At 38.6% G+C, this 27,936-nt stretch overlaps 1 protein-coding gene across 1 annotated transcript; it reads left to right on the top strand.

Annotated features, from left to right (window-relative positions):
• Positions 1-27,936, top strand: TMED5 (transmembrane p24 trafficking protein 5). Its single transcript, XM_069070530.1, has 4 exons — positions 1-503; positions 14,606-14,703; positions 18,118-18,301; positions 20,702-27,936. The coding sequence occupies exons 1-4, from the start codon at positions 312-314 to the stop codon at positions 20,918-20,920; spliced, it is 693 nt and encodes a 230-aa protein (XP_068926631.1). The 5' UTR covers positions 1-311; the 3' UTR covers positions 20,921-27,936.

Raw genomic sequence — 27,936 nt, 5'->3', positions numbered from 1 at the left:
CGTCGGCTGTAGGTGGCTTCGGAGGCGGTGGCGTGGACATCTTGGGCGCCGGGTAGACAGTGGCAGAGGCTTGGGCTTGTGTTCCGCACACAGGAGCGGACGAGGAGTGGTCCTCGGTGACAACAGCAGCTAGGTCTAGGGCTGAGACTGTGAGTGGGGCCGGCGGGGACGGCCAAGTGGCGTCGGGGACCATCGCCGCAGACACCAAGCCAACCCTGTTGAATAGCGTCCGGTGAAGAAGGGACGTCTGGTGTCGCTTCAGGAAGCCGGAAGGTCCCGAGTCTGTCCAGCTGCAGACCGTCCCGGTCAAGATGGACGAGCCCAGGGTCTGGATCCCCTTATCTCTGCTCTTGGCCGCGGGCCCATTGGCGCTGCTGCCGCCCGCGGTGTCCGCCTTCTCGCCTTCGCTGGACAGCGACTTCACCATCACCCTTCCGGCTGGCCACAAGGAGTGCTTCTACCAGCCCATGCCCCTCAAGGCCACGCTGGAGATCGAGTACCAGGTAAGCAGCTGCGGACCGCCCTGCCGCCCGCAGCCCGACGACCCCCCCACGCCCAGCCCCCGCACCTCAGGGTCGACTGTCTTCACTAATGGGGTCAGCAGACTACATTCTGGGGAGGCGAGGGGCCGCCCCTAAACGCAGCCGCCACCCCCCGGGGTGCGACGCGGGGGGCCTGTCACCGCGTCATCGGCCGGGCGGGGAAGCCAAGCAGGCGTGACCCGGGCGAGGGGAACGGGGCTGGAATCGGTGATGTCCGTGACTTTCCCCTTTGTTTCATAACTTGCCCGTCGCTTCTCCGGCCAGCCCTTGCATGCATGTAGGCCAGGGCTGGGGTGAGAGCTGCAGGAGGCTGACTCGTTGTCGTAGGGTCATTGCGGGGTGACAGTCGCCCACATTTCTCCTGCTCCCTCCTTCACCGAAGTCTCTCTTTTGCTTCAGTAAAGCGTTCTTCCCTTGGGACCAGGCGGTGGTTATCTCAGCCTTACACCTGGATGCTCTGGGAAGTTGTCCCTTTTCCCCCAAAAAAGATTTTAGTTAATGGAGTGAGCCCCTTCTTCCCTCCCTCATTTCCTAGTTACCTGTTGTCAGAGTGTCAACAACTTCTACTTGGGTTCGATGCAACAGGATTGGAGAAAAGGAGAAGCAAATCTCGGGCCTTTATAAGAAATTAAGAATTTAATTAATTTTAAAAATCAAGAATTTGTAAAGAAATAGGTAAATACTTCCAAACATCAAACCTTTAGGCTTTGATTTAGCTTCTGTGGATGTTTGTCTTTGACCTTCTCCCTTTCTTTGGCCTTTTCTCCAGAGACTGATTAGAATTCTATTTAGAATATAATGAAGGAGAAAATATCATCATCCAGTTTTGGACAGCAGCTGAAAACTCGTATACTTTTCTGTTTTGCTGTTCTTCATTCATGTTTTTTGCTTCAGTTCTTCAAGGCCAAGTCACAGAACAGCAAACTTCATCAAAGTACTTTGCTAGTAGAATCCAAGTGTGACTGAAAGTGCATGTTGCTTCTAGGCTTCCTTTCATTCATAAGTTTGTTAAAGCAGAATCTCTCAACTTTCTCCAACACACTAGAAGAAAAGATGAAGCAGAAAAGAGCAAAAAATAAGGACTTTTTTTGTCTACATTTAGAACAAGGTCAAAAATTTTCTGGTGTCTGTTTTCTCAAGGCAGAATAGGCATTACCAAAATGAGCTTATAAAGGAATTATAAATTAAATTTCTTTTTCTAGAGGCTTAATTATTGTTTAATCAACAAACATTAAGCAGCTACAATGTAAAGGAAGCCACTTTGCTAGGTGTTAGTGATAAAGTCAGGAACAATTTAAATTAGTTCCTTCCCTCAACAGGCATTTATATTCTAAAAGATTTTTTCTACTATCTTGCAGTCTAAAAGGTCTGCAAATAGTGTAATGAATAGTGAATTGAGAAGGGGGAAAAAAACACTTAAGGGGGAAGGAAGAGCTGTGATTCCTGAAAGGCTTCAGAGATCAGGGGTCACCTAAACTGAGCTTTGAAAGAAGACCAGGATTCTTGGAGAGGCTTATACGAACTGATACTGAGTGAGAGGAGCAGAACCAGGAGAAATTTGGATGAAATTACAGACACCACATATGTGTGACGACCAATTTTGATAGACTGGATTCTTCTCAGCAATGCAGGGTTATAAGTCAACTCCAAAAGACTCATGATGGAGAGAGATGTCTACATTCAGAGATAGAACCAGAAAGAACTGAGTTTGAATGCAGATTGAAGCAAACTACCTGATCTTTTTCTTTTTCTTGTTTGGTTTTGTTTCCTCTTTCCCATTGTTCATTCCATCTGACACAATCCTTCATTATAACCTGAAAAAGAACAGGATTCTGACTGGTGGAGATGAGGACATACGCATCCCAGGCTTGGAATTGGTTTGTGCAACTACAAAGAGATGAAACATCCAGTTTCAGGAACAGGTGGTACACTGGTTTAACTGGGTCTGGTATGAGATAAGGTTGCAAAGGTGGTCAGGATCCTGAATGTATGAGGACTTCAGTGTCAGAGAAGGAATTTGTATTTTATCCTCATGGCAATGTGCAATCACAGGAGGTTTTTTGAGCAAGTAAGAGGTGGAGTGATCAGATCCTTGCCTTAAGATTATTTCAGTAGCATATGGAAAATGGAGTGAATGGAGAGGGGATTGGAAGCAGGGAGACCAGTTTAGAGACTATTATGGCATTGTTCAGAAGAGAGGTTGTGAATATTTTTTATGGTAGACACATGAATGGAGAGAAATAGGAGAATGGAGTAGATGTTTTAGAGTAAAAGCCAAAAGGCTAGACATCTGATTGGAAATGAGGTTTGAGAGAGAGAGGGAAAAGTGTCACAGATGAAATGAATGGGGTGACCAAGAGGGAGGTAGTGCTTCCACTGGATGGAAATATAGAAGTTTGAAGGAGGAACAGAACTTAAAGGGGAAGATGAGTTCTTTTCTGGCCATGTTGAGTTTGAGGTGTGCAGTGGGCACTTGATAATGCAAACATATATAGATATCAGTCATCTGTACAGAAAATATGCATTGAGCCCAGGGAGCACATTTCAGAGAAGTATGTAGAGAAAGAAGAAAAGAGCACCCAGGAACCTTGGGAAGAAGGCAGCCATCCTAAGGGAATGGAGGAAAGTGTTAACAGGACTTTATTGAGCAAGTCTCTAACCTGAGAATGAGGAGACAGCAGGTCAGAGACAAAGTGCTAGTAATCAGGTAGCCATTTAATTAATTAGTTTCATTATGAGGAACAGATTTGCTAATTGGGAATCCTCCTGATCAGAATTCCACCTTGCTGAAGTAAAGACAGAGATTATATACATATATCACTGAAGGGAAGGTGGGGAGAGGTGAATTACAACAATGTTTTCCTGGACAAACCCACAAATGGAAGACAGTACAATGATTCTGGAGTCCCTTGGGAGCAATATTGCTCAAGTCTTTAGGAGCTGTAACTTAGTGGATCACGGGACCAGAGTTCTGTGATGGAACAGGTTCTGCAGTCTTTGATTCGCTTCACTTAAGGTACACAGGCAGTGATTGTGAGCCTTGTCAAAGTTTGATTGGTCATTTTAAGCTGCATTGTAAATCTGATAAGAGAGGCAATTCTGAAAAACCTATAATCTGTTAGTAATTCATTACACATATATCAGTTGTGATAAAAATCATAATTCCCTCCACATCCCTTTCTTTTGGTCAGAAAGATTGGAACAACCCTTGAAGGCCAATAAGGAACATTCACTTGAAACATGATTTTGATTTTATGTAAGAATAAGTGAGTTACAAGTCATAGATCAAAGAAAGGTGAGAGGGAAATGTACTTCAGAATGTTTTGACCCCCTATCCCATAAATCTTGTGATTATTTGTTTAGAACACTAAGGTCTTTCTTTTTTGAGAAGATGGGTTGACAAAGAAGCAACATTCCTTCCCAGTGACGGCACAGCCTTCTCCCCCTCCCCCCTCCAGTCTATAGGACATTCAACAGACTATGAGGGCAAGTGAATCAACTTAGGTCCTCACTACCCACACAGCATAGATTGATGCTCTATTCTCAGGGCTGATCTAAACCTTCTCTTTTCACCTGAAACTCCCAGTGCCACTCTACACAACCTTCTTCCAATAAATGTCTTTTTTTTCTACTTTCCTGGGGAAAATGTAAATCATCAAAAATCATATACTCCTGAAGATCCTTCGCTCTACATCTCAAAATCCCTTCCCAAACTAACCCAGGAATTAAAGAGATGTATTTACAGTTGCCTTTTTTGTGGGTAAAGGTCAGAGGTCTAATGACTGATTTGGTAGGGTAGGGTAGCAGCAACCACACTGGCATCCCCAGGATGGCTGCTAGCACAGGTTCTTGAATCTGCTTTACTAGGAAAGACAGCTGTTCAAGGGATCAAGAATCTTGAACTTCAGAAAAAATATAAGCAAAGAAATAAAGACCAGCAGACAGGGCTTCTAACTGTCTGAGAAATTAGCATAGACCCACAGACAGATCTAACTGTGTGACCAATGCAATACATACATAGTTACCAGAGAGAGAGAAGCATCAACATCTGGGTTTTTTCAGAGCTGGGGTGGGGCTCTTTAATGACTACCCAGAGTCTCATCTGGCCAAATCACATGAACACTCTTCCAATGAGTGAGCCCCAAAGCAAAATGGTAACCCTCAGAGTATATATACCCTTTTTAGAGCCAGAGGACATCACAACCCTCTGCCTAATTAGACATTAACAAAAGGTGTGAAGGCCTTCTTATAAGCAAGCCTCACCTAAGCATGCTGTCCTTAATGGGTCCATGTGAGGCCTATTAATGGATGGGGAAGATTTTATATCCCATTAAGATTACAGGCAGAGCCCCTCCTTCACCCTCCCAATCTCCTCCCCCTGACTTTTGCAGTGTTCTGAGATGCCCCAATCCCATTCAGGGAAATCTGCAGAAGCTGGCTAGAGGAATCAAGTGAGGCATTAGGGAATGCCTGTGTGGGATTCAGAATAAAGGTGAAATTACATTGCATGGGATTTAATGATCCAAGGTGGGGGCCCAAGTTACCACTTATACCTGTGGAACCTATGTCTCTAAAGAGACTCCTGAGTGTAATGGTTCCTGTAGGTAAGGGTCTGATATGCTAGGCACCCTAAAACCTGCTGTTAAGTCCATTAATTCTTGGTTAAGATGTTCCTTTTTCTTATGGGAATGGTAGGGGACGATACCTGCTCCCTTCATATAAGCTCTATGACGCAGACCAGGATTGGTAGATTCTCAGTTCAGGGAGGAGCAGGGGTTTTCGGAGCATGTCTCAGAGGGCCAGTAAAATAGAACCTTTCCATTGGAGTCATGATCTAGGCTTCTAGTGGGGCAGCTAGGGCTAAAGTTGCAAGGAGTTGAGTGTGTACTATTAATATCCCCATTTTACAGTTGAGGAAACTGAGGCAGACAAGGTGACTTGGCCAAAGTCATACAGCTTAGTAAGTGTCTGAGGCTAGATTTGAACTCTAGGCCCAACACTATCTACTATGCCACCTAGCTCCCCAAGGAGGTAGGAAATAGATGATCATCCAAAAAAGGGAAGTGAGGAGTGGTGTAACAGAAAAAGATGGAGGAAAAAGCAGTGTCACTGAAGCCAGAAGAGAAAGTGCCCAGGAAGGAAGACTGAGTGGTCATCTGAGTCTGAAAGGAGCAAAGAGATCAGTGAGAGGATAAGGACTTAAGAAAGGCCATTGTGCTTAACAGAGCCTTAGTGAGAATGAGGTCTGAAGCCATATTGAGTGAAGAAGTAAGAACAGTGAGTGAAGATGTTTATTTTGAGGAGTTTGACAGTGAAAAGGAAGAGAGAAAAAAGAATAGCTTGAGATGCATGATCCATAATAGCAAAGGCTTTTTAAGTGTGGAGTGCTCCTAAGGATGTTTGCAGGAAGCAAGAAAGGATCAAGTGAATTGGGAAACAGGGAGACTGAATATGAGATGTAATAAGGGGAGATCAGTGGAACAAATTACTGCAAAATATGTGATCAAAGGCAAAAGAGAGGCTTTACAAGAAGAAGGTCCACTTCTTCCTCATTGGGAAGGAGAGGCCAGGTGAATAGGTAAAGGGATTTTAAGATGTAGAGTGGAGGATATTCAAGGGTGTGTTATTTTTGATGATTTATATTTTTCCCAGTAAAGTAGAAAGGAAAGACACTTATTGGAAGAAAGTTGTGTGGAATAGCATTGGGAGTTTCAGGTAAAAAGAGAAGGTTTAGATCAGCCCTGAGAGAAGTACATGAGCCTAGGCTGTGCAGTAGTGAGGGCCAATTTGAGATAGGTAAATATGAATTAGTAGTGAAAGTAGGTGGCAAACAGATGTGACTTTCTCCACCTATGTTTATCAACTTTGGGAAAAGGCAGATGGGATGATCCAGGCATGAGGATTGATAGGGTAAAGGGCAATCAAGTGTGGAGGACAGTGTACATAACTGAACTGATTAAGGTCAGGGTTGTAAAGAGAGGAAAGTAAAGCCAGAGCAGGGATGATGGTTAGGTATGGGGATATTATTGAGATATTTATTCATCTCTGAGATAGACCTGAAGGCCTCTGAAGCCCCTCCCAATTCTGAGATTCTATGACTAGTTAAATAGGGTTGGAGGTTCTGGAAGTTTTGGTGAGAAAAAAGAATAGGTGTCAGGAATGAGACAGGGAAGGAGAGAAATGGGAGGGGATAGAATACAAAGAGGATCATTTTATAGTTGGAAATCATGGTCGTGCTATAGTTAGCTCTGATCTAGCTGCTGAAAGCTAAGATATTACTGATCCTGTGAGTAGCTGAGGCAAATACTAAAACTGTAGGTCATGGGAATTGAGGTTAATGAACTTTAGTTGGGCATCCAGAGACATCATTATGAATATTGAAGTCCTTGAGCATGAGAGCAGAGACTGGGATGAAAGAATCTATGATACAAGCCCTGGAGGGAGTATAACATAAGAGGCTGGTAGACCATAGCAACCAGGATCTATATTGGGTAATACGGATAGGATGGAGTGGGGAAGAAGAACATCAGAGGAGGAGAGTCTAATGAGTGATGGTGGCAGAGGGTAAGGACTAGACATGCCAGACTTGATAGTGGGGAATAAAGAGTGTGCCAGCTCCTTGTCCAGGACTGCTATGTTGGGGTATGTTGGGGAACGTGAGAGAAGAATGCAAGTAGTTTACCAAAGTAAGGTGGTAGTAATATAGAAAAAACTTATATTGGCCCCTCTTAAAATATACTACTTTAATTTAGTTTATTAAATTTATTAAATTAAAGTAATCCTATTTTAATGCTTTAATTTAGACTTGCTCTTATCTCTTCTTGAGGAAAGTCCAGTTCAGATGTCTTCTTTTTTGCTTTGAACTCCAACCAAAGACCTGAAGGATTAATAGAGAATTTATCATGGATACTACCAGACCCAAATTTATATATGTTAAATTAATTAGGAAAAGAATACTCATTACACTAATATTTGTAATGTTAAACTAAATATGCAATATTTCCCTGTTTTCGTATTCCAAGAATAATGAAAATATGAGGACCATATTTAGTATAAAATCTTAAGATTCTGGGCACTTGTCTTCCCCTTTTGGAGTGTCAGTATCCTCTTCTGTCATATGCAGATAATAATAGACTACCAACCTTAAAGAGCTATGAGAATCAAATGAGATGCACTCTGTAAAGTGCTTGGCAAAAGTTAAAGCTCACTACCATGTAAGCTGTTATTATAGGCCTTACTTCATTACTGCAGAGAGCTTTGATTTTACCAGTAGAGTTTTTCCATCAGCTTATAATACTGTAGTAGAAAAAATAATCACCCAATCAGCATTGCTCTGGTGATGAGTTTCTCCAGACTTAGCTAGACTGCTCCTTGTACAATATACACATCGGGTATTGCCAAAACCCTTCCAGCCTTATGGCCTGCCAGACCTCAGTCTTTGTCAGTAGAGTTTTTAAGAATCAGGCTCATTAAACGGATATAGAGTGAAATAAATAAGCAGAGCCAAAAGGACAATATGCTCCGTGACTACATAAGTTTATATGCTAAGATGACTATGAGGAAGCTGAGTAATTGGGGTGGGGGCAGAATCATGGCTCCAAGAAAATAGAATGAACTACCATCCTTCCTGGGGAAATCACTCAGGCACAAGCGTGTACCTGTTGTCAGGTTGGGTCTTATATTGGACCTTTTGTCTTAGTTGTTTCTCTTCATTAAAAGTGGTTTTTCGTGTGTGTGTGTGTGTGTATACACATATATGCATATATATGTTCGATATATGTGTGTCCAGAAATGATTGGGAAATGAAAACAAAAAGTAACAATAAAATTTATTTTTTAAATAAAAAGAAACTAGGGTCACTTCCACACCTCCCTCAGGTATTGGAGGAAAATTTTAGTAGGTCCTATCTGGTGTTAGGTTCCCTACCTATTACAGACAGCATTATGACCCAGAATAAAATACTATTTGGTAAGAGCAAGGCTCTTCTGTTAGATTGGCACTTAGATTTGCAAAATCCAGTCGAATTCTTGTTTCCTCTTGGTTTCACCTTGTCTCTGTGTTTCCCTTTTTTATAGTTCACATAACAGCTCCCATTCCAATTGCAATTACAGACCTCGGTCTTTTTTTCAGGATAGTTTGAACAGTTTGAGCTTTTATCCAGCATGGCTCTAGTTATATGGGCATGCCTTGTTCTGTAGAGTAAGTCAGCGTAGTAAACAGTATTTTGAATTATGGCAGGAACTGTTGCTTTGAATTTATTTCAGCAGTTTCAGTTCCCTTTGTACATAGTCCTAAATGATGAAGGAAACTTGGTGAATTCCTTAGAACTCTTGGCAAGAGCTTTGAGACTGAGCAGATCTGTGGGAGGTGATTTTTTATATCATATCGATAGGCTTTTAAAGAGACTTTCAGGTCTCACCTGCACATAACCCATTTTACACAGGAGAGGACATGGGCAGATAAGGGCAAAAGAGTAAGAGGAGATATTTTAGAAATTATCTGCAGTGGAGCCATAGAACCTCAAATCTTTCTAACCTTGAGACAATCAAAATCCTTCCTACGTCGTCCTGTTCTTTTGTTAGTAACCTGAACAAAACGATAATTTATATTGTAAGGATAGGTCGTGGTAGTGAATGCCTCTGCTTCAGATTCTTGCCCTTCCCCCTCTCCACTGACTCTTCTAAAACCAGTGCAATTTCTGATACACTTCCTGTTTCAGCATTTTTAGGTTACCAAAGCTACCATTTTTCTTTTTAGATGTTTGCTTTTAAAAGACAGGAGTTCTCTGTATTCTTAAGCATAATTTTCATATCTTGGATATATTTATATTTAAGTAAAGAATTCTTTTTAGTGAGTGTTAGGTACATAGCACTGTGTATGTACTGTGAAGGATATAAAATTATATAACTATAAACTTTCAAAATTTGAAGAGACTTCAGAAGTCATTTAATTCAGTCTATAATCAATATATGAATTCCCTCTTCAGCATCACTAAGTGATTGAGCCAGCAGAACTCATTACATCACAAAACAGCCCATTCTATTTTCAGAAAGCTGTAAATGTCTTGGAACTTTCCTTTACCTTGAACCAAAATATCTCTTCCTGCAGCTTGAATTCATTGCAATAAAGCATTGATCAACGAATCTTAAATGTACCCTGGCATTATACTAGGTGTTGGGACCAAGAAAGAAAAAAAATTTCTTTACCCTCACAAATTTATATTCTGATGAAAATAAATAAGCAAGTCCAAGGTTGAGGGAGGAGAGAGCACTAACTTCTTGGGGGGTCAAGAACTGAAAAGAACTAAGCCTTGAGAAAAGGTCAGGATTCTGAGAAGCAGAAATAAGGAAGAAGTGCATCCTGGGATGGAAAGTGGGAGGGAGGTCTTTTTGTGACTTCAGAGAGGCAGGAAATGGAGTGTCAAGTTCAGAAAAGTCGTTTTGTTTGGCTGGAGCATAAAGTGAATAAAGGGCTTGAGTGCATTGTGAAACAAGTCTGGAAATGAGGGTTGGCCAGATTATGGAAAGCCTTTACATCTGAGCCAAGAACTGTGAATCGTTTCCAGGAGCTGCAGTTCTTCACCTTTTTTTGTATTATGGACCCCTTTGGCAGTCTGGTGAAGTCCAAGGATCTTTTCTCAGAATAACAGTAATTTTTTTAAGATCATAATTGAAGGACATGGTAGAGATCTCAGCTAGAGATGAATGAAAATAAGGATAGTGATATTTTTTCCATCCAAGTTTACAGACCACAGATATTTTGGTAATCTACAGACCTCAAGCTAACTCCTGTCCTAGAGCTTATAAGGAAATATGAATGAAGGTGTTTTTGATCAGGGGAGTAAGTGATATAATCACAAATGATGTAGGGCATGATGGATTAGAGGAAGGGAAGACATGGAAGTAGAACAGCTAGGAGACTGAGGGGAATAAGGGCCTTACTCCTGACGGTTTGTGCACAGAAAATGGAAATTTGTGAATGAAAAACACATAAAAACTATATTATGTAGGTAGACTTGGAAATCGATGGGATATGAGGGAAAGGGGGAAAGGGAAGCATCAAGAATTGCTCCAAGCTTATAAACCTGACTGAGCAAAAGAATGGTGAGAGCCACAGTAAAAATGGGAATTTTCAAAAGTGAATGTTTACTAATATAAAATTAGGTTTTACATGATTGCACAAAAATAACCTAGATCAAATTGCTTGTCATTTTTGGGGGGAGGGAGAAAATTTGGAACTCAAAATTCTTTTTAAATGAATGTTAAAAATTGTCTTTACATGTAATTGGAAAAATAAAATCCTGTTTTAAAAAGTGAATGTTGCAAAATTATAAAAAAGAAGCATGACTCAAAAGATCTAGGCGAAGATGCTCCCAACTCACCCCTCTGCAAAGATGGGAGGTCCATAAATGTTGCACACTGCACATATTTCTGCTTTTTCAGTTGGTTATGCTGGGGATAGGGGTTCCTTTTTTTGGTCTTCATTAATTTTTTTAGGATTCCTTAAGACCAATATGGGCAACTAGATGGCACAGTGGATAGAGCACCAGGTCTGGAGTCAGAAAGACTCATGTTCCTGAATTCAAATCTGGCCTTGGACACTTACCAGCAGTATGACCCTGGGCAAGTCACTTAACCCTGTTTGCCTCAATTTCTTCATCTCTAAAATGAGTTGGAGAAGGAAATGGCAAACCATTCCAGTATCTTTGCCAAGAAAAAAATCTAATGGGTCATAAAGAGTGAAAATGACTGAACAGGGCAGCAGGGAGCTCTCATCAACTCTTCACTTAAAATTTTGAGCTTCAGTTCCTCTGCACCAGCAGTCTGTTCAGCTCTTTTCCAATCTGAAGATTGTTTTCTTTGATAGGGAGCTGAATGAAGCAGAATAGTTGAATAGTTTTCTTTGTAGTTCATTTATGTTGTACCACACTCTCCCAAAAAAGGCTGATTTTTTTTTTTGTTTTTCCTGCTCTTAGAATGACTTTAAGAATTCATTTTGGTTTTCAGTGTCATTTTTACAAGCCTCAGCTGATTCTCTGTTTTAGTGTTCCTAGTACTGTTCTTGAAAGGGAGGCTGAGGTAGTAGATAGAAAAGTGGGAGGACAAAAACCAATTTGTGCTTAGGATAGATTAGCTATCCTAAATGCAAATAGTCACAGATTCACATTACAATTCTATAATTCTGAATTAACCAGCAGCAGAGATAACTGCTAGAACATTCCAAAATGCCTTACCACTTTCCATCTCTCCCAGATGCAGCCAATCAAAACTGCTCCCAGAGGTTTGCAGACTTCCACAAGCAGCAAAGCTACCCAAAGTTACCCTTTCAAATTTCATGTTCTCTTTTACCTGGGCGTGAGCAATGAGTAAAGGACTGTGGCTGGATTTTAAAATCTTTTCTTTAAGGAAAAAAGACAGATATATCCTTGAAACATAAATATGATATAACATAGGATCTAGATCCAAGAATTGGTAGAGGAAAAAAACACTTTCCAGGACTCTTCCATTGAAGGATACCTGGCCTACAGATAATCTGAAGCAGTACAGGCTGAGGTGGGACCAGGAAGGTGGGACTTTGTAGAAGAACTTAGTATATTCCCGTAGGTTTGAGAGGGAGCCTAAGGTATTGAGGCTTCATTCTTTTGCATGTTCTTTCCACTACAAGTCCCAAAGTCCCTTGTGCATAAAAAGGGAATGCTCACAGAACTGAATAATTAGAAAATTCCTGCAAAGGACCATAAAAGCCACGTTTTTCTTTCTTCTGGAGAGCTTACAGACCTAAGAGTAAAGTATGGGTTAGACATATACATCTGCACATAGCAGAAAAAATATGAAATGAAACTGAAAATGGGCTGGTTAGTGCCCATGGGAAGGAAAAGACTTGTTCCTTCTCACAGAAACCCAGGTGCACTTGGCCACATGTAACATCTTGTAAGTATAAATCAGAAAACAAATGAACACCAACCAGTCCTTTAGTTATTTGGGGGGTTTGTTTTTATTTTCAAATTTAAAAAAAGACCTCAGGCAAATGGCCTTGATTAAGAAAAGCTGCTACCTTATGCCATTTTATGAGTCCAGTTAGCTATTTGGACACCATTTAAAAAAAAAGTCATTTGATGTTGGAATTACCAGAAAAATTCTTTTTTAAAAAGTAGAATATAGGGGCAGCTAGGAGGACCTGAATTCGGATCCAGCCTCAGACATTTAACATACACACACAAAAAAACCTAGCAGTGTGACCTTGGGCAAGTTACTTAACCCCAATTGCCCTCCAAAAAGCAAAAAAAAAAAGAGTAGACTATTGGTAGTATTTGAATTGTTTTCTGATTAATTTTTTATCAGAGATTTAGGGTGCCACATAATCAGATAATGGATCCTAACCTTCAGAAGCTGCTCTACTTGACATCTTGACCTTTCAAAAAATGTAAACACCTTCAAAAGAGACTCCATCTAGTTATAAAATATTTGTAGCCTTTTGGATTCATTCTGAAGATAATATTTTTAGAGGCAATAGACTTAAAACTACATAGTCAGCAATACATAGTACTTTCAGAACAAAATTAGAAGTTTTTTATTTGTGATATTGAATATGTTGAATCGGATGAGAGGAAGGGGTAGTAATCTCATATATTTGTTCTAGATTGGCCCAAATAAATCATGCCAGAAAACCATTTCATGATTTCATAACAATAATTCAGTAAGAGTTGAAAGGAAGGAACAACCACCCAAGCTGTAGTGGTCAAGGAAATCTTTATGAAGGTGCTGGAACTTAAGCTGGGCCTTGAAGAATGGGTGGGATATGGAGAAGTAGGGTGGTAGAGTAGTGTTTCAGGATGAGGATACAGCATACATAAGTGAAGGTTGGACATGAAAGAGGCAGTCTTGATGGGGAACGTACAGTTCATATTACAGGATAATAGGAAATAAAATTAGAAAAAATAGGATCATAAGTAGATAGAGACCGATTGTGAAAGGTTTGAAACCCAAGTAATTGTGTTTTATCCCATAGGTGATGGGGAGCCATTGAAGAGTTTTGAGCAGAGAAGTGACATGATAGAAAAGTGCTGTTTTAGAAAGGTTAATCTAGCAATAACCTACTGGGTGGGTGTACAATTGCTTACTTATCATCTTTTCCTCAGGTCCTTAAAATCTGGCTACTCTCCCCACAGCTCTAGGATAATGATGTTCTTTCAGAGGTCACCAGTGGCTCCTTTTTCCATCAAATCTAGTGAACTTTTGTTGGTCCTCATCCTTAACTTCTCCGTAGCATTTAACACCTGAATACTCCTTTCCTTCTGACTTTCTTCTCCCTTGCATTATGAAGCGACATACAAATTTGGTTTTCTCTCAACATTTAAACCATTTCTTTCTCCTTTATTGGCTGCTCTTTGTCTGCCTGATTCTTTAATACTGGTTTTGCATATTGTTCAGTCTTTGGCCACCTTCTTTTCCTTTTATGTATTCATCCTGTTGGCAAGTTCATTCACTTCTTTTCAGGTGATTCCCACATCTGTATCTTTAACCCTAACTTTGCTCCAGATCCAGATCCCTACCTAGCTACATCATCAAGACAGTAGATGTTCTACGGGCACCTCCAACTCAGCATTCTCAGAATATATACCAGAATCATGGTTAGTCGAGTTTCCCCCAAACCTGCTCCTCATGTCACTATTTAAAACCTTGCTTTTATTACCTTTAACCTTCATTTCTTCCGTGCCTCCTATGTCCAGTCACTTGCCAAGTCTTGTCCCTTTTACTGCCACGTTTTCTCTCACATCTGTCCCCTTGATTGCCACCACCCTTTTACAGGACTTTATTACTCCATGCTTGAACATTTACAATAAATTCTAACAGGTATTTTTGTCCCAGTCTTCTCCACACCTCTCCAAATCATCTTTTTTTCCTAGATTTATTTATACTGTGGAATATTTCCATAAATCACATTATGAAATTATAGAATAATTATATTATTCATGATATTCAGGGCATTTCATATAAAAACTACTGTATAAAAAATTTTTTTTGGAATTTTAAATTAGTCTTTTATTTCTCTTCCTTTCACAGGTTTTAGATGGAGCAGGATTAGACATTGATTTCCACCTTACATCTCCAGAAGGTAAAACCATTGTTTTTGAACAAAGAAAATCAGATGGAGTCCATAGGTAAGTAAGCTGTTTAGGAGGTTGCCAATTAATTAGGCAAGAGAATGATAGTGAACTCTGATGCAGTTGATAGGCTGATTTTCATTTTGACAGATAACACGTACCCATGATATGATTTACAGAGGGATGATTTATTCATATAACTAATCATTGTCTGAATCAGCTTGTGACACAGGGAAATCAGTCTTTACCTTATTGTCACCCATTATTGGAGGGTTTTGTTTTTTAAGCAGAAACAGTGGTATCCAAGTCAACCCCTACCCCAGTCAACAGTTAGGCAGCTAGATGAAACAATGGGTCAGAGCACTGAACTTGGAATCAGCAGGACTTGAGTTAGAATCCCTTCCCAGACACTTCCTAACACACCTGCCAGCACCAGCTGCATGACCCTGAACAAGTCACTTATCCTTTCTCAGCATCAGTTTCCTTATCTATTTACTCCACAGTAAAAAGGTTTTTTGTGAGGGTCAGATGAGATAACTTATATCAAGCTCTTTGCAAACCTTAGAATGCTATTGTAAATGTTAGTTATCAGGTAAGATTCCAAATTGGTTGGTTGTTTCTAAAAAAAATCCAGTGTCTCCTCAAAGGATTATGATATGCCAATAGGGCATCATGGCACATAGGCCCTGAGACAATTTCAGAAATTTTTCTGAGCCACTGTAGAGTCATTAAAGCAAGTATATGCTTTCCAGGGGTGACTTGAAGGGGACGGCACTCACTTGGATTTTTAAAGTCACTTGTTATATTATAATTATACCTCATTACTCTTCCACAAAGTAATGACTGGGATGGGAAGGCACTGAGTTAGTCTTAGAAGATGAGAATGAGATGTTCATAGTAAGCAGGGCATCAAGAACCTTAGAAACCTGAAACTGGGAACAGTAGTCACAAAATGCTGGAGCTAAGAGGTCAGCCATTATACTCAGAGCCACAAAAAGACCAGAAAAGATTAAATAATTGGAAAGGTGTGGGCTGCCAAGCCAATATCCACAAAGTGGTGATAATCATAGATACAAGTATTAAACACTTGAAAGAAAGATGTATATCATTTCAATTACTAGACAGAAGCAGGACAATAGGAATTGACCCTTAATACATGGCCAGATGAGCCTGAAGTAGCAATAGGAAAAATAAACAAGAGGTTTGGGTTGACAAAAAGATCTGACTTTACAACAGTGATTTGATGTGTTGACAAAAATATTTCAGGAGAATGACATTTAGGAGAGATTTGTAATGAGCAAAAGGTTGAGAATGGAAATAGATTTCAGTTAAGTATTCTGGGCAGATATTTAAATGTTCCAGGCATGTACAGCTTTGGTGTAGGTGCCCCCTCTACCAACATAGATCACTGCCTCCTGTGACTGTGTGGCCAAAAAATTCATCTCCTTGTGGTCAACCTGGCATTGAATCTCTTTGAAACTTCATTAGGTGGTCCTTTGACCAGATGTTTTGGGGTCACTGAATTTCCTTCTAAATGTATGATCTTCTGTCTGAGAGCAAGGTGCTTATGAGTTCAAGGTGACAGAGTTAATATTAACCATTGCCTTCACATAAACACATATACACACAAGTGGACCTGACCTTCCTTGCTATAGACTAGATCCCTTGTGCTATTTTAAATGATTTCTCTTCAGTAATCCAAATGTGAATAGGCTGCTAAATAGAATTTTACCTTAGTTTGGCATGAATTGCTTTTCCAAAGTGGTGATACTTTTATACCAGGAATTCTTAACTTTTTTGTGTATGGACCCCTTTGACAGTCTTGTGGAGCCTATGGTCTGCTCAAAATAATATTTTTAAATAATTGAAGGAAAAAATAAAATAAAATAAATAATTGAAGGAAATGCTAAATTTCATTTAGAAGTTAGCAAAACTAACTTTTTTCCCTCTCTAAATTCATAGACTTTGGAAATCTACATCCATACCCCTTCTGTGAGTTAAGAACCCAGGTTAAGAACCCAGCTTTAAACAGTTAGCTTAAAAGCAAATAAAAGACAATATGGTTTAGAGGGAAACACTGGACCCTGAATCAGGATGATAGATTTAGAGCCAGAAGGGCCCTCAGAGTTCATCTAGTCTGACTCCCTTATTTTGCAGATGGAAAATAAGGCCCACAGAATTTCTAGAACTAGAATTTCACCCAGATCCTCTGAATCCAGCACTGTTCCCCCCAAATTCTTCTTTCTTAAGTTGCCTCAATACCCAGCTTTGACCCCATGGTCTGCTGCTTTATTCTCTCACTATTTACTACCACTGCTTTCCTGATTGTTTCCAACTTGAAAATCTTCAGTCTCTCCAAGTTTACCTGCTCCTGCTTCACAGTTACTGAGTGTTGCTAGTGGGAAAGTCATGTAATTGAGGTCTGATCTTAGTTCTACCAATTCACTGTATGACCTTAGATAAGTTCCTTTGATTCTCTGGGTCTCAGTTTCCTTATCTGTAAAATGAGGGGGCTAGGTTAGGTAAACTCTAAGGACCTTTCCAGCACTAATATCCTGATTGTGTGAATATTTCTATATTTCTGGATTACTGGTCTTGTTGTATTAGTTATGTCTAATTCTTTGTGACCCTTCTGGGATTTTCTTGGCAAAGATGTTGGGGTAGTTTACTATTTCCTTCTCTAGTTCATTTTGCAGATGAAGAAATTGAGGCAAACAGAGTTACATAGCTGGTAAGTGTTTGAGGCTAGATTTGAACTCAGGAAGATGAGTCTTTTTGACTCCAAGCCCAGGGCTCTATCCACTGTGCCACCTAGCTGCCCATGCAGGTCTTAAGGAGTACTAAAAAGTATGTGCACACATGCTGTAAAGAAGAAATTCTTAATCTGGGGTCCATGAACTTGATTTTTTATTTCGAAAACTGCAATTCAGAATGATAGTTTTCCTTTGAAATCCTATGTATATATATTGTATTTTATCCATTTAAAAACATTGTTTTGCAAAAAGGTCCATAGGCTTCACCAGACACCAGAGAGGAGGACCATGACACAAAAGAACCTAAGAACTTTTAGTGTGAAATATCACCCCTTTTGGAAAAATTAGGTCAAACCAATTGCCAACTAAGATGGTTCTATTTAGTAGCTTATTCATATTTGGATGGAACTGAATAGAAATCATTCAGAACAGAACAAATATTAAATGTCACTGAAATATGTTTTTAAAGTCATTTTTAGATTTTTATCTTCCCCCCCAAAAAAAAAAAAGGAAAATGATTTGTCTTTAACAAACTGACTGGCATTTCTCAAAATTCATGGGATAAATGGTAACCAGACCTGGACTATTATTAAATATATTTCTCTAGTTATCGTGAATAACATATTTACTGTTGTTGCTATAAATTCCTGTTAATATAACATCAATTTAGGACAGACAAGGTTCTAGCCTAACTGGAAATGTGTGTTTTTATATGCAGTGTGGAGACAGAAGCTGGGGACTACATGTTCTGCTTTGACAATACATTCAGCACCATTTCCGAGAAGGTGATTTTCTTTGAATTGATCCTAGATAATATGGGTGAACAGGAGCAAGAACAAGAAGACTGGAAGAAATATGTAACAGGCACAGATATGTTGGATATGAAACTGGAAGACATTCTGGTAAGCATCATTATAGCTTATTATTCTATAGCTTACAAAGTTCTTTTCTCACAATAACCTTTTTGGGTGGGAGGTGTGGTTACTAGCCCCATATTACAGATTAGAAAGTGAAGAAGTCTAGAAAGTATGTTCCTTGTCCATGACCACACAGATAGAAAATTCTGAACTAGGCCTTTAACTCTGGTTCCCCATGTTTAAGTCCTGGATTCTTCCTTCTGCATACTGAAGCCACTATGAATTTAACTGATTTCCTAGTCCAAAGATCATTTTAATTTAATCACACTTTAATTTTCATAACTATGTGATGTTCTTTAGAATCAGAATTGCAAGATTAATTTCAACATCGTATATAACTTTTGATTAATAAAGTTATATTCAGTAAGAAAGAGATCAAGCTAGAATACTAAATTATCACATTTGCTTTATATGTATGTGTATCAGCATATATATTTGTATAGAAATATATATGTGTGTATATAGCTTTGTATCTATATCTCTATGTGTGTGTACACATGTATGTATATGTGTGTGTGCACACATGCACATATAAGGACAGGTAGGTGCCATATTAGATAGAATGCCAGGCCTGGAATCAGGGAGGCCTGAGGTCACATTTGGCCTCAAACACTTATTAGCTGTGTGGCCCTGGGCAAGACCCTTAACCCAGTTTGCCTCAGTTTCCTCTTCAGTCCAATGAGTTGAAGAAGGAAATGGCAAACCACTCTAGTATCTTTGCCAAGAAAACCCAAAATGGGGCCATAGAGAGTCAGACACAACTGAAATGACTGAATAACAACAAAATATGCATTTACTGATCCCACTGGTAAATGCTGCCTGGTATGTTGTTGACCAATTTTATTTCCTCATCCTTATTCTTAAATGCCATGGTGTAATGCTTATTTTCATCCCTGAGTTCAACTGGGGCTCTCATATTCCACTTTGTTAATTGCAATCATAAAACTGCACAACTGAAAAGAAAACTGAACCAAACCCCCAGAGTGGTTAAGCTGACTTGTCCAAAGGTCACAGTTGCTAATATAAGTGGGACAAGGATTACATAATAAACATCATTTGCTCATATAATGGTTCATAGTAAATTAAAATCTTGGATTTGCTTTGATAGGTGGCTTAATTTTTCAGTAATATTTTTTCCCATTCAAATTTGTACTCTCACTGAGAACTCAGATACCAAACAGTCAAATGTCTTGGAGCATTACTACATACATTTTCTTCATCCATATAACTAGAGTTACCATTTTCTTGCTTCTGAAAATGCTGATTTAAATATCGTTTGAAGATTATTTCTTGAGGGAAAAACATCCAGTTCAGAGAGTGTTCTTTCCCATCTTCTAATGAGCACAGCATAAATGGTGCATCATTTGGTGATCTCATGGAATGATTAATAGGATGGTAAACTTAATAGAATCATTTTACTTGCAGATCTGAATCCAATTATATTTCTACTAGAAAATGTTTTCAGTATTATGCAAATACTATGCCTAATTTTTAAAACTAGTAAAACATTAAGAAACTCAAGTGAAGTTATCTTAAATACTTAAGTAGCACCACTGTTTAGTAAAAGCTGTGCCCCATATTCTGCTGGTTTTGTTTCCTTACATATTTTACCCTGCATTTCTATGGTGCTTCATAACCTTAATGCATTGGCATGCACCTTCTTATGGGCTTCTCAATGACTAAAGCTTACGCTTCCAAAAATAACTTTCCCAGAATAGTTTATTTGGGAAACTTGTTTAAATTGTGTTCCTGGATAGTCCTAGAGAATATGCAGTTTAGAAGATATACATTCCAAAGAATTTATTTTTCAATCCATCCTTTTCAAGAGCAAGTATGTTGCTAGGCACCAATGCTGGCCAGGCCAGAACTAATGAAAGGGGCTTCTGCAACACAGCTTGCATAATATAACACGTGAGCTCCTAAAGAATTGTTCATAAATTTAAATTTATTTAATTAAATTGCTCTCTCATTGGCTTGCCACTATTACTTCAAAACTATTTTCTCTATTCCTGAATGATATTCAATTAGCAGTAGCTAATTTTGACTGTTTCTGTCTCAAATTTGTTCTCTAAATGAGGACCTAAATAAAAGCAATCAGCATTACTACATATACTTTCTTCATCCATACAATCTCTGTCAGTTATTTCTAAACATGCACTTAAATACTCTTGGGGGAGTTACTACTTAAAACAATCCCTGTGATGTATCGCCCTTGTAGTAAGCACTTATCTCCTAATTTAACTATTAAGAACTCCCCCTTCCATTTTTCCTGAAAAGCTAACTCTGAAATGTGGGTTTGGATATGAAAATAATCAGAACTTTGAAGCATTTTTTAACTAACTGAAAGCTAGCTCTTCACTGTGAAATTGTTTTATTTATTACTAGGAGTCCATCAACAGCATCAAGGCCAGGTTAAGCAAAAGTGGCCACATCCAGACCATGCTGAGGGCATTTGAAGCTCGCGATCGAAATATACAAGAAAGCAACTTTGACAGAGTCAATTTTTGGTCATTGGTTAATTTGGGAGTTATGGTGGTAGTTTCAGCCATTCAAGTATATATGCTGAAAAGTCTTTTTGAAGATAAAAGGAAAAATAGAACTTAAAATCCCAATCAACTTAATGATAAAAGAGAAGGAAATCATGCAATAAATTTTACAGTAAGGGCCATAAATTTTCTTTTCCAACTTCCTTTTCAGCAAGCACTATTACATTTTAAGTGATACACAATGTCACTATGAAAGAAATGTCTTCCCCTTCATTTGGCAAGTGCTGTTGTTGATACTGAAAACATAATGTTTATTATTAGGTTTACACCAGCAATTTTTTGCATTTGACAATTAAGATGAGATGAACAGTAGACAGTATATAAAGCAGTATTTTCAAAAATCAGTCCTCATTAGATTGGAAAAATCAATCGAATGCCTTTGTGTGTTTTAACCATTCAGTGAATTTATTACTCAAGTATATTCCAACAAAGTTACCTTGTATTCAAACTGTTATTTAGAAATTACTTTCTAAATTTTGTAATTACGGAGTATCATTAAAAACTTTGAAAGGACTTTAGAGATTACAGCCCCCTCCCCCAAGTAGTTCAAGTTCCACTTGGGATAAGTACACAAGTATGTTCTAATAATGTTACACTGCCCTTGAGATTCTTACTTAGAAGCTCTCTCTCAGGGCAGCCTGTTCCATTTTCAGAAGCCATACAGGATCAGTTGAATCCCTCTTCTCCAATTAAATGCAGAGAACATAGGCTTCAGGGGCTCTCTCTCCAATTCTCAGCCCTTCCAATATCTGAATCTGGTCATCACGTCTCGGTGAAATTGTTTCTTTTTGGGGGGAAACATCATCCCCAATCCTTTCCATCACCAGTCCTCATAGGAAGTAGTTCGGCATCCCCTCACTCTTCTTACTCCTCTCCTCTGGGTACATTTCAGTTTGCCAGTGACTCTGATAAGGCTATGCTAGAAATAGGCTGTGTTTCCAATGTAGCACAACAAGTTAAAAACAGTGAGATTATTACTTCTCACTTGCCCTGAATATTGTCTTTCTGTTAATGCAAGCTAAACCACACTGGGCTTTTGGCAGCTGTATCACAGTGCAGATCTTTAGAGTAAGCTTGCAGTTGCCTAAAACCCCTGAGGCTTTTTGACTTGAAATGCTTTATAAGCTACATCTCCCCTTCCCTAAATTTGAACAGTGACTTTTTTCAAGCCTGTGTAAAGAAGTTTACATTTATCCATATTAAATTTCATCATGTTGGATTTGGCCTATCATTTTAGCCCATCAGGATCTTTTAGGGATCTTGATTTGGTCATCCCATATATTCACAGCCTTCTCAACTTTCTGTCATCTGCAGATTTCATAAACATATTATTAGTCTTTTTCTCAAATCATTGATTTAAGATATTTAACAGAACAGTGCCAAGGACTTTGTATGAGACAGAATGACAAAATTGGAGAATTGGGAGGGGCCTTAGCAGCCATCTAGTCCAACTCTTACCCACAAGGAATCCCTGCTTTGACATCACTGACCAGAGGTCATCCATGTCACTTGGGCCTGAACCTAGAGGAGAAGAAACCAACCACCTGCCAAGACTCTTTCTAGTTAGGCTGTTTTTCTTGCTGTCAGGTCGAAAGGTACCTCTTTGCAGCGTCCATCTCCTGCTCCCAGCTTGGCCCTCCAAGGCCAAGCAACTCAGCTTAAATCCTCTTCTCTAGGACAGCTCTTTCAGATGCATGTACATGGCTGTCCTGAGCCCCTGAAGCCTATGTTCTCTGCATTTAAACATTCCCAGTCTCTTCAGCCCTCTCTCTTAGAAAAAAAAATGAGGCTAGACTGTCATGACTTCTTCTTAATGAAGCCATATTGGCTTTATAATTACTACTTCCCTTTTTAGATGTCTTTCTAATTAATTATCCATTCTAGAATTTTCCCAGGAATTGAAGTTAGGCATATTGACCAGTAGTGTACAGCCTCTATTTTCTTCCCTTTTTTGAAAATCAGAACATTCACCATTTTTTAATCTCTTAATACTTCTTACATTTTCAACAATCTTTCAAATATTAATGAAAGACCTTCTTTCTAGTTTGTTCATTCATAAAAATCTACTATATATAAGGTCCTGTGTTTAGGCACTGGTATAGAGGCAAAGCTAAGATTTGGTTCCTGCTCATGTGACTTAAAATCTAGCAGCAGTATGCTTTTTAGGTACAGTCATTCAGCCAGTTAAGAATCTACCTACCTGTACTATCATCTTTTTGATTTCTTTTTTTTTTTTTTTACGCAATCGGGGTTAAGTAACTTGCTCAAGGTTACACAGCCAGTTACTTCTGGATGTGGTGCTGAGTGTCTGAGCCCGGGATTCGATCTCCAGGTCATCCTGACACTGAAGCCGGTGCTCTTATTCTCTGTGCTACCTGGCCGTCCCTGACTCAGATTTCTTTATCTTATCCACATCTTATGGCAGGAGTCCAGCTGCTTCATTGGTTAGAGAAGGAGACTGAGCCCAAAGCTAAAATTAAGTGACTTATCCATGATCATAGTTAAGTGGCAGAGCCAAGTTTTAAATTCAAATTCTCTAACTCCAAATTCAACACTTTTCACCTTGCTCTGTTGCTTCTTCCCATTTGGTGCATAAGGCTTGACTAGTCAGAACCTTTGTTGAGATCGATATACCCCTGCTATAGCCTATGCTTGACTTATCAGTCTAATAACCCTTTAAAAGAAGGGAAGTGAAATTATTCTGATACAATGTGTTAGTATTTGTAGTACATTCGTGCTGTCTCCTGCTGATTATTGCTTCTCTGAGGACTCATGCTCCATGCATTTAATAATCTATTCTAGAATTTTGCCTGGGGTTAACAAATCTATAGGCTCATTAAAAATATGCTCTCCCTTTTTTTGAAAATGTGGGCTCTTTGAGCAGCTAGGTGGTGCAGTAGATAGAGCGTTGGCCCTGGAATCAGGAGGACCTTGGTTCAGATTTGGCCTGACACTTGACACTTACTAGCTCTGTGACCCTGGGCAAGTCACTTAACCCTGATTGCCTCAAAAAAAGAAGAAAAGAAAATGTGATCTCCTGCTCATCTGTCTTCTACCCCTCCTCAAACATCACTGAGAGTGGTTGAGGGATCACATCTGCAAAGTTCATTTTGTATCCTGTAGTGGAATTCGTCCAGGTTAGGAAATATTGAACTCATTTAATGGAACAAGTAATTTCTCGTAATATTTCTTCATTCAACTTGGGCTTTCATTTCCTCTTAACTCGTTTTGTTCTACTTTTTAGAAACTAAAAGCCATTCTTACCACACAATACAGAGTGAAATAGAAATCATTATTCGATTTTCCATCCTGTACTATTGAACAGTGTACCTGGTTTCTGCCTTGCTCTTTTTGCCCTAAACCTCAAGTCATTCTGACATTTAGCCTTCCTGGCCCATTCTTATAATAGATGCTACTCTTTTGGGTTCTTCCAAGGCTATATGCTGCTAGTTACATCTTTTTATGTGTCCTTTGAAAAGTTTGGGGTCATTGAAGATCTCCCCACCAATTAATGTTATTCTGTTCACTCTCTTTTTTAACAGGATCATGAGTGTTTAGCATTAGAATTTCATTTTTAATCCTCTCATCATTCTCCAAAGATCCAGATGATAACATTATATCCATATACTTTCTCTGAATTTTTAAAAATCTGTCCTCCTAAAAATAATCTTTAGTAAGTATTTGACTTTGACCAGCGTTCCTCTCCTTGGTAATCATGGAACTGTACTTTTCCCCTGAGTTTCTCTTCACAAATCATCAGTCACTCTTTGTAATAATTAATGTTTCTCTAGTATTAGATGGTTTGTAAGATATTTTTCTCAAAATAACCTTTCGAAGCAGAGAGTACAAGCATTGCTGTGACTTAGAGGTGAGGTTCAAGGCAAAGCGAGCCTTATGTTGTTTCTCTTTCCCTTGCTGCCTATCTCCCTGATGGGCTACAAGCAGCAGCCCTTCCGCTCACTCCTGCCTTTTGGGAGATGGAACTGACTTCAGGTCTTTCACTGCTTTGAACATCATGAGACTTCCACATGTCCAGAACTTCCATGTCTTCTCTCTGCTGATTTTGTGTCCTTTATTAGGAACTCTCTTTCCTCCATTAAACAGTTGTACCAACACTGATTAAGTGCCTACTGGTCTCATCCAATGTTCTGGGGAAACAGTGACAAAAAAAATTAATCCTTGGTCTCAAGGACCTTACCTTCTACTGGTCAGACAGTGTATAATTTATACTGGTCAGACAGTAAAACATTAACACTTTTTTTTATCTTTTTTATCTTCACCTTAATATCTTTATCTTCACCCCAATATTTTCCAACATGTCTTTTCCTCACATTTATGGATTTTTACTTATAAAAAGATCTCTTTTGTACAACATTCACACTTCCATTGCCACATTCTAACTAAATCCATCCTACCAAGTCTTGGTAGTAAAGCCATATTTACTCAAGCTTGACTTGGTTAAATACACATCTGAGGCCATAGATAATATTCCCTAACATTGCCCCAGCTTCCTTCCCTTCTCTTCCTAGCTCTTCATCATACTTGATACCTTCTCTAATATCCACATTTACAGTTGTATCTTCAGTCTTTGTCATGAATCATAATTGAATGAATCATCTGTGCTGTTTGAGGACTTTGAAAATAAGAGCCTAGTTTTCTTATATACAGAAATCTCTCTTTCAAACAGAAGTATGAATGTGTGTAGGGCCATAGTTCACTGAGCAACCTTCATTCTCTTTTCATTTAACAGAACTTTCAGAAATAGAGCTTTTTAAGATATTCCTAGCTAGATAAAATAATTTTGCAGCTATGCCCATACATTATTCATTGAATCTTTCATTTTACATACTCATTTGCCTTCATCCTAATATATTTATAATTGATAGTTGCTTTGAAAAGGGAGAAACACCACAGGAGTTTACTAAGTTAAAGTATTGCACTCTGTTCTGAAGAAGAACATAGTTAAATATTGCCAGTTCCCCCTAAGGAAATGAATGTTCTTTTCTAGCCCTGCACCAGGGAGGAGTTATATTTACTGAATTAATTATGTGAAAAACTAGCAAATGTTTTGATATTAACTATAGTGCTCTGTGATAAATCTTTGTATGTTACATGTATGCCAAGGGGTTTTAAACTTCTTAAAAACTTTTGTTCTCATAGTTACTAGCTTAGGAAAAATGTTACCACCAGCAGTTGTGCAGAAACTCAGCAAAGAACCTAGGCCTAACACAAATAGCTCCCTTTTTATAATGAAAAAAGGTTAAAAAGGAATTTAAAAAATTGTTTAGTTGTGTAACTATTTTTCAGCACATTTTTAAAAGTAAATTTACATTAACATGCAAATTAACATTTCTTCCACTAAAACGGGTGAAAAGTACCCCCTTTTCTGCTTATCTCTATGTGACCACTTGTATTAATGTACATTTAATTAGCTATTATAGTGAAAACTTAACTTTGAGAGATCTAGGTAAATTATTTTTATACAAAATTATTTGGAATCTGATTAGGTCATCATAATGATCCAATCATAATGTAAATCCCCACGGGAAAAGAATTAGCAGTTAACTAAGCATCAGAAAAAAACACCATAGTGAACAGAGTAATAACTTGCATTGTTTTTTTATGTTGGCTTAAATTTGTTTTCCTTCTTTGCAGTATTTTACAAACCCTCTGTTGCATTTTTGTGTGCAAGTCTTAAAATTATCCTATACCATTATGAACATGCTTTATTTTATTACAGCTACGATTACTAATAGTATTCAGTAGATTCTGTATGGTCACTTAAAGTATATGGAAAATCAGCCACATTCAACTTGAGTATGGTATAGGAAGACTACAGGCCTAATTGACCATAATGACCAGTATTGGGTCCCTACAGTGGTTCCTAAGTTTGGGTCATTCTATGGTCCAGCCCAAGTCATGGGAGGATTTGAAGGGGTTCATAGCTACTATACAATGTTATTATTCAGCTGCATTAAATACTAAATAGGTCTTTATGAGTTAGCCTAGGACCCATCAGTCATTTTTTAACATTGGAATATGTGTTCTGCGTCACAAACAAATGACTTAGAAACTTGTAGAACATGCTTGTATTGCATTTTTAACAAAGTAAATATGGCATTCACTTTAATTGACTGCCTCTACTTTTACCCCCATAATTGTAATCAAGCCAGAATTGTAATATAGATGTATATATGCAAGATATGTTTGCAGTAGTGACCTTAAAAGTGGATGTAAAACAACTTTATTTACCCTGACATACAGGGAGAAAACCCTTAGGTAAGGATGACAGTAGAGTCTTGAATTCCTAAACCTGAGACAATCAGATCTAAATTTTCCACGGGTTAAATACCATATGGAATCCATGAATTCTTCAATAATTGACCAAAAGAGTAATTGCTATGCACTATTATTATGAGGGCCACCTCTTCTCCAGGTGTCCAGGTGTGGCCTCTGCATCACATCCAAAGGAAAAAGAAAAGGTATCCCTCTGGGACAGTGTAAGTATTGCTTATCAGCAGCCCCATATGCTTTATTCCTGTTAAGTTACTTTCTAGAAAGGAAAAGATGCAACCTTGATTATAAAATTACAGTTGTAAACCAGGGTATAGGTGTGAACTATTGCATCTTTTCCAAGAAACTGTGATGAAGATTTTAGTCTACCTCTTCCATATAGCTGGCCTCTACTGTATGTGTGATCTTTACTCAGCACTGACCTTCCTCCAGCTATACCCAATATGAGTTCTGCCACTGATCTTAGAATACATTCTAATAAGCCTTTGCATTAGAAGTACACTTAATTCTCCATAGTTATTTTATTTGGAAGATAAGGAACTTAAGCTGAAAAGTATGACATCTGTGGCTGCATTTTCATAGGTACTAAGTGAAAAGAAAAAATTATTGTGTTGCTTATTAACTTAGGTAATGAAAAGACAAATCCCAATGTTAGGTTTCAGGAAAAGATGATGTACTTTCATAATATTTTTAAAGTTGTATTGTTTTCACAGTTTCAGCTGTCAAAAGTTGTCAATATTTTCTGTCAAATAAAATTATACTAAAAACAGTCATCCTAAA

The sequence above is a fragment of the Petaurus breviceps genome, unplaced genomic scaffold (assembly GCF_028583685.1).
Source record: "Petaurus breviceps papuanus isolate PSGF00001 unplaced genomic scaffold, PetGlider_PUasm1.0 90808, whole genome shotgun sequence".
NCBI lineage: Eukaryota > Metazoa > Chordata > Mammalia > Diprotodontia > Petauridae > Petaurus > Petaurus breviceps.
Note: the sequence above shows the minus strand (reverse complement) of the source record. Positions and strands in the feature narration are given on the sequence as shown.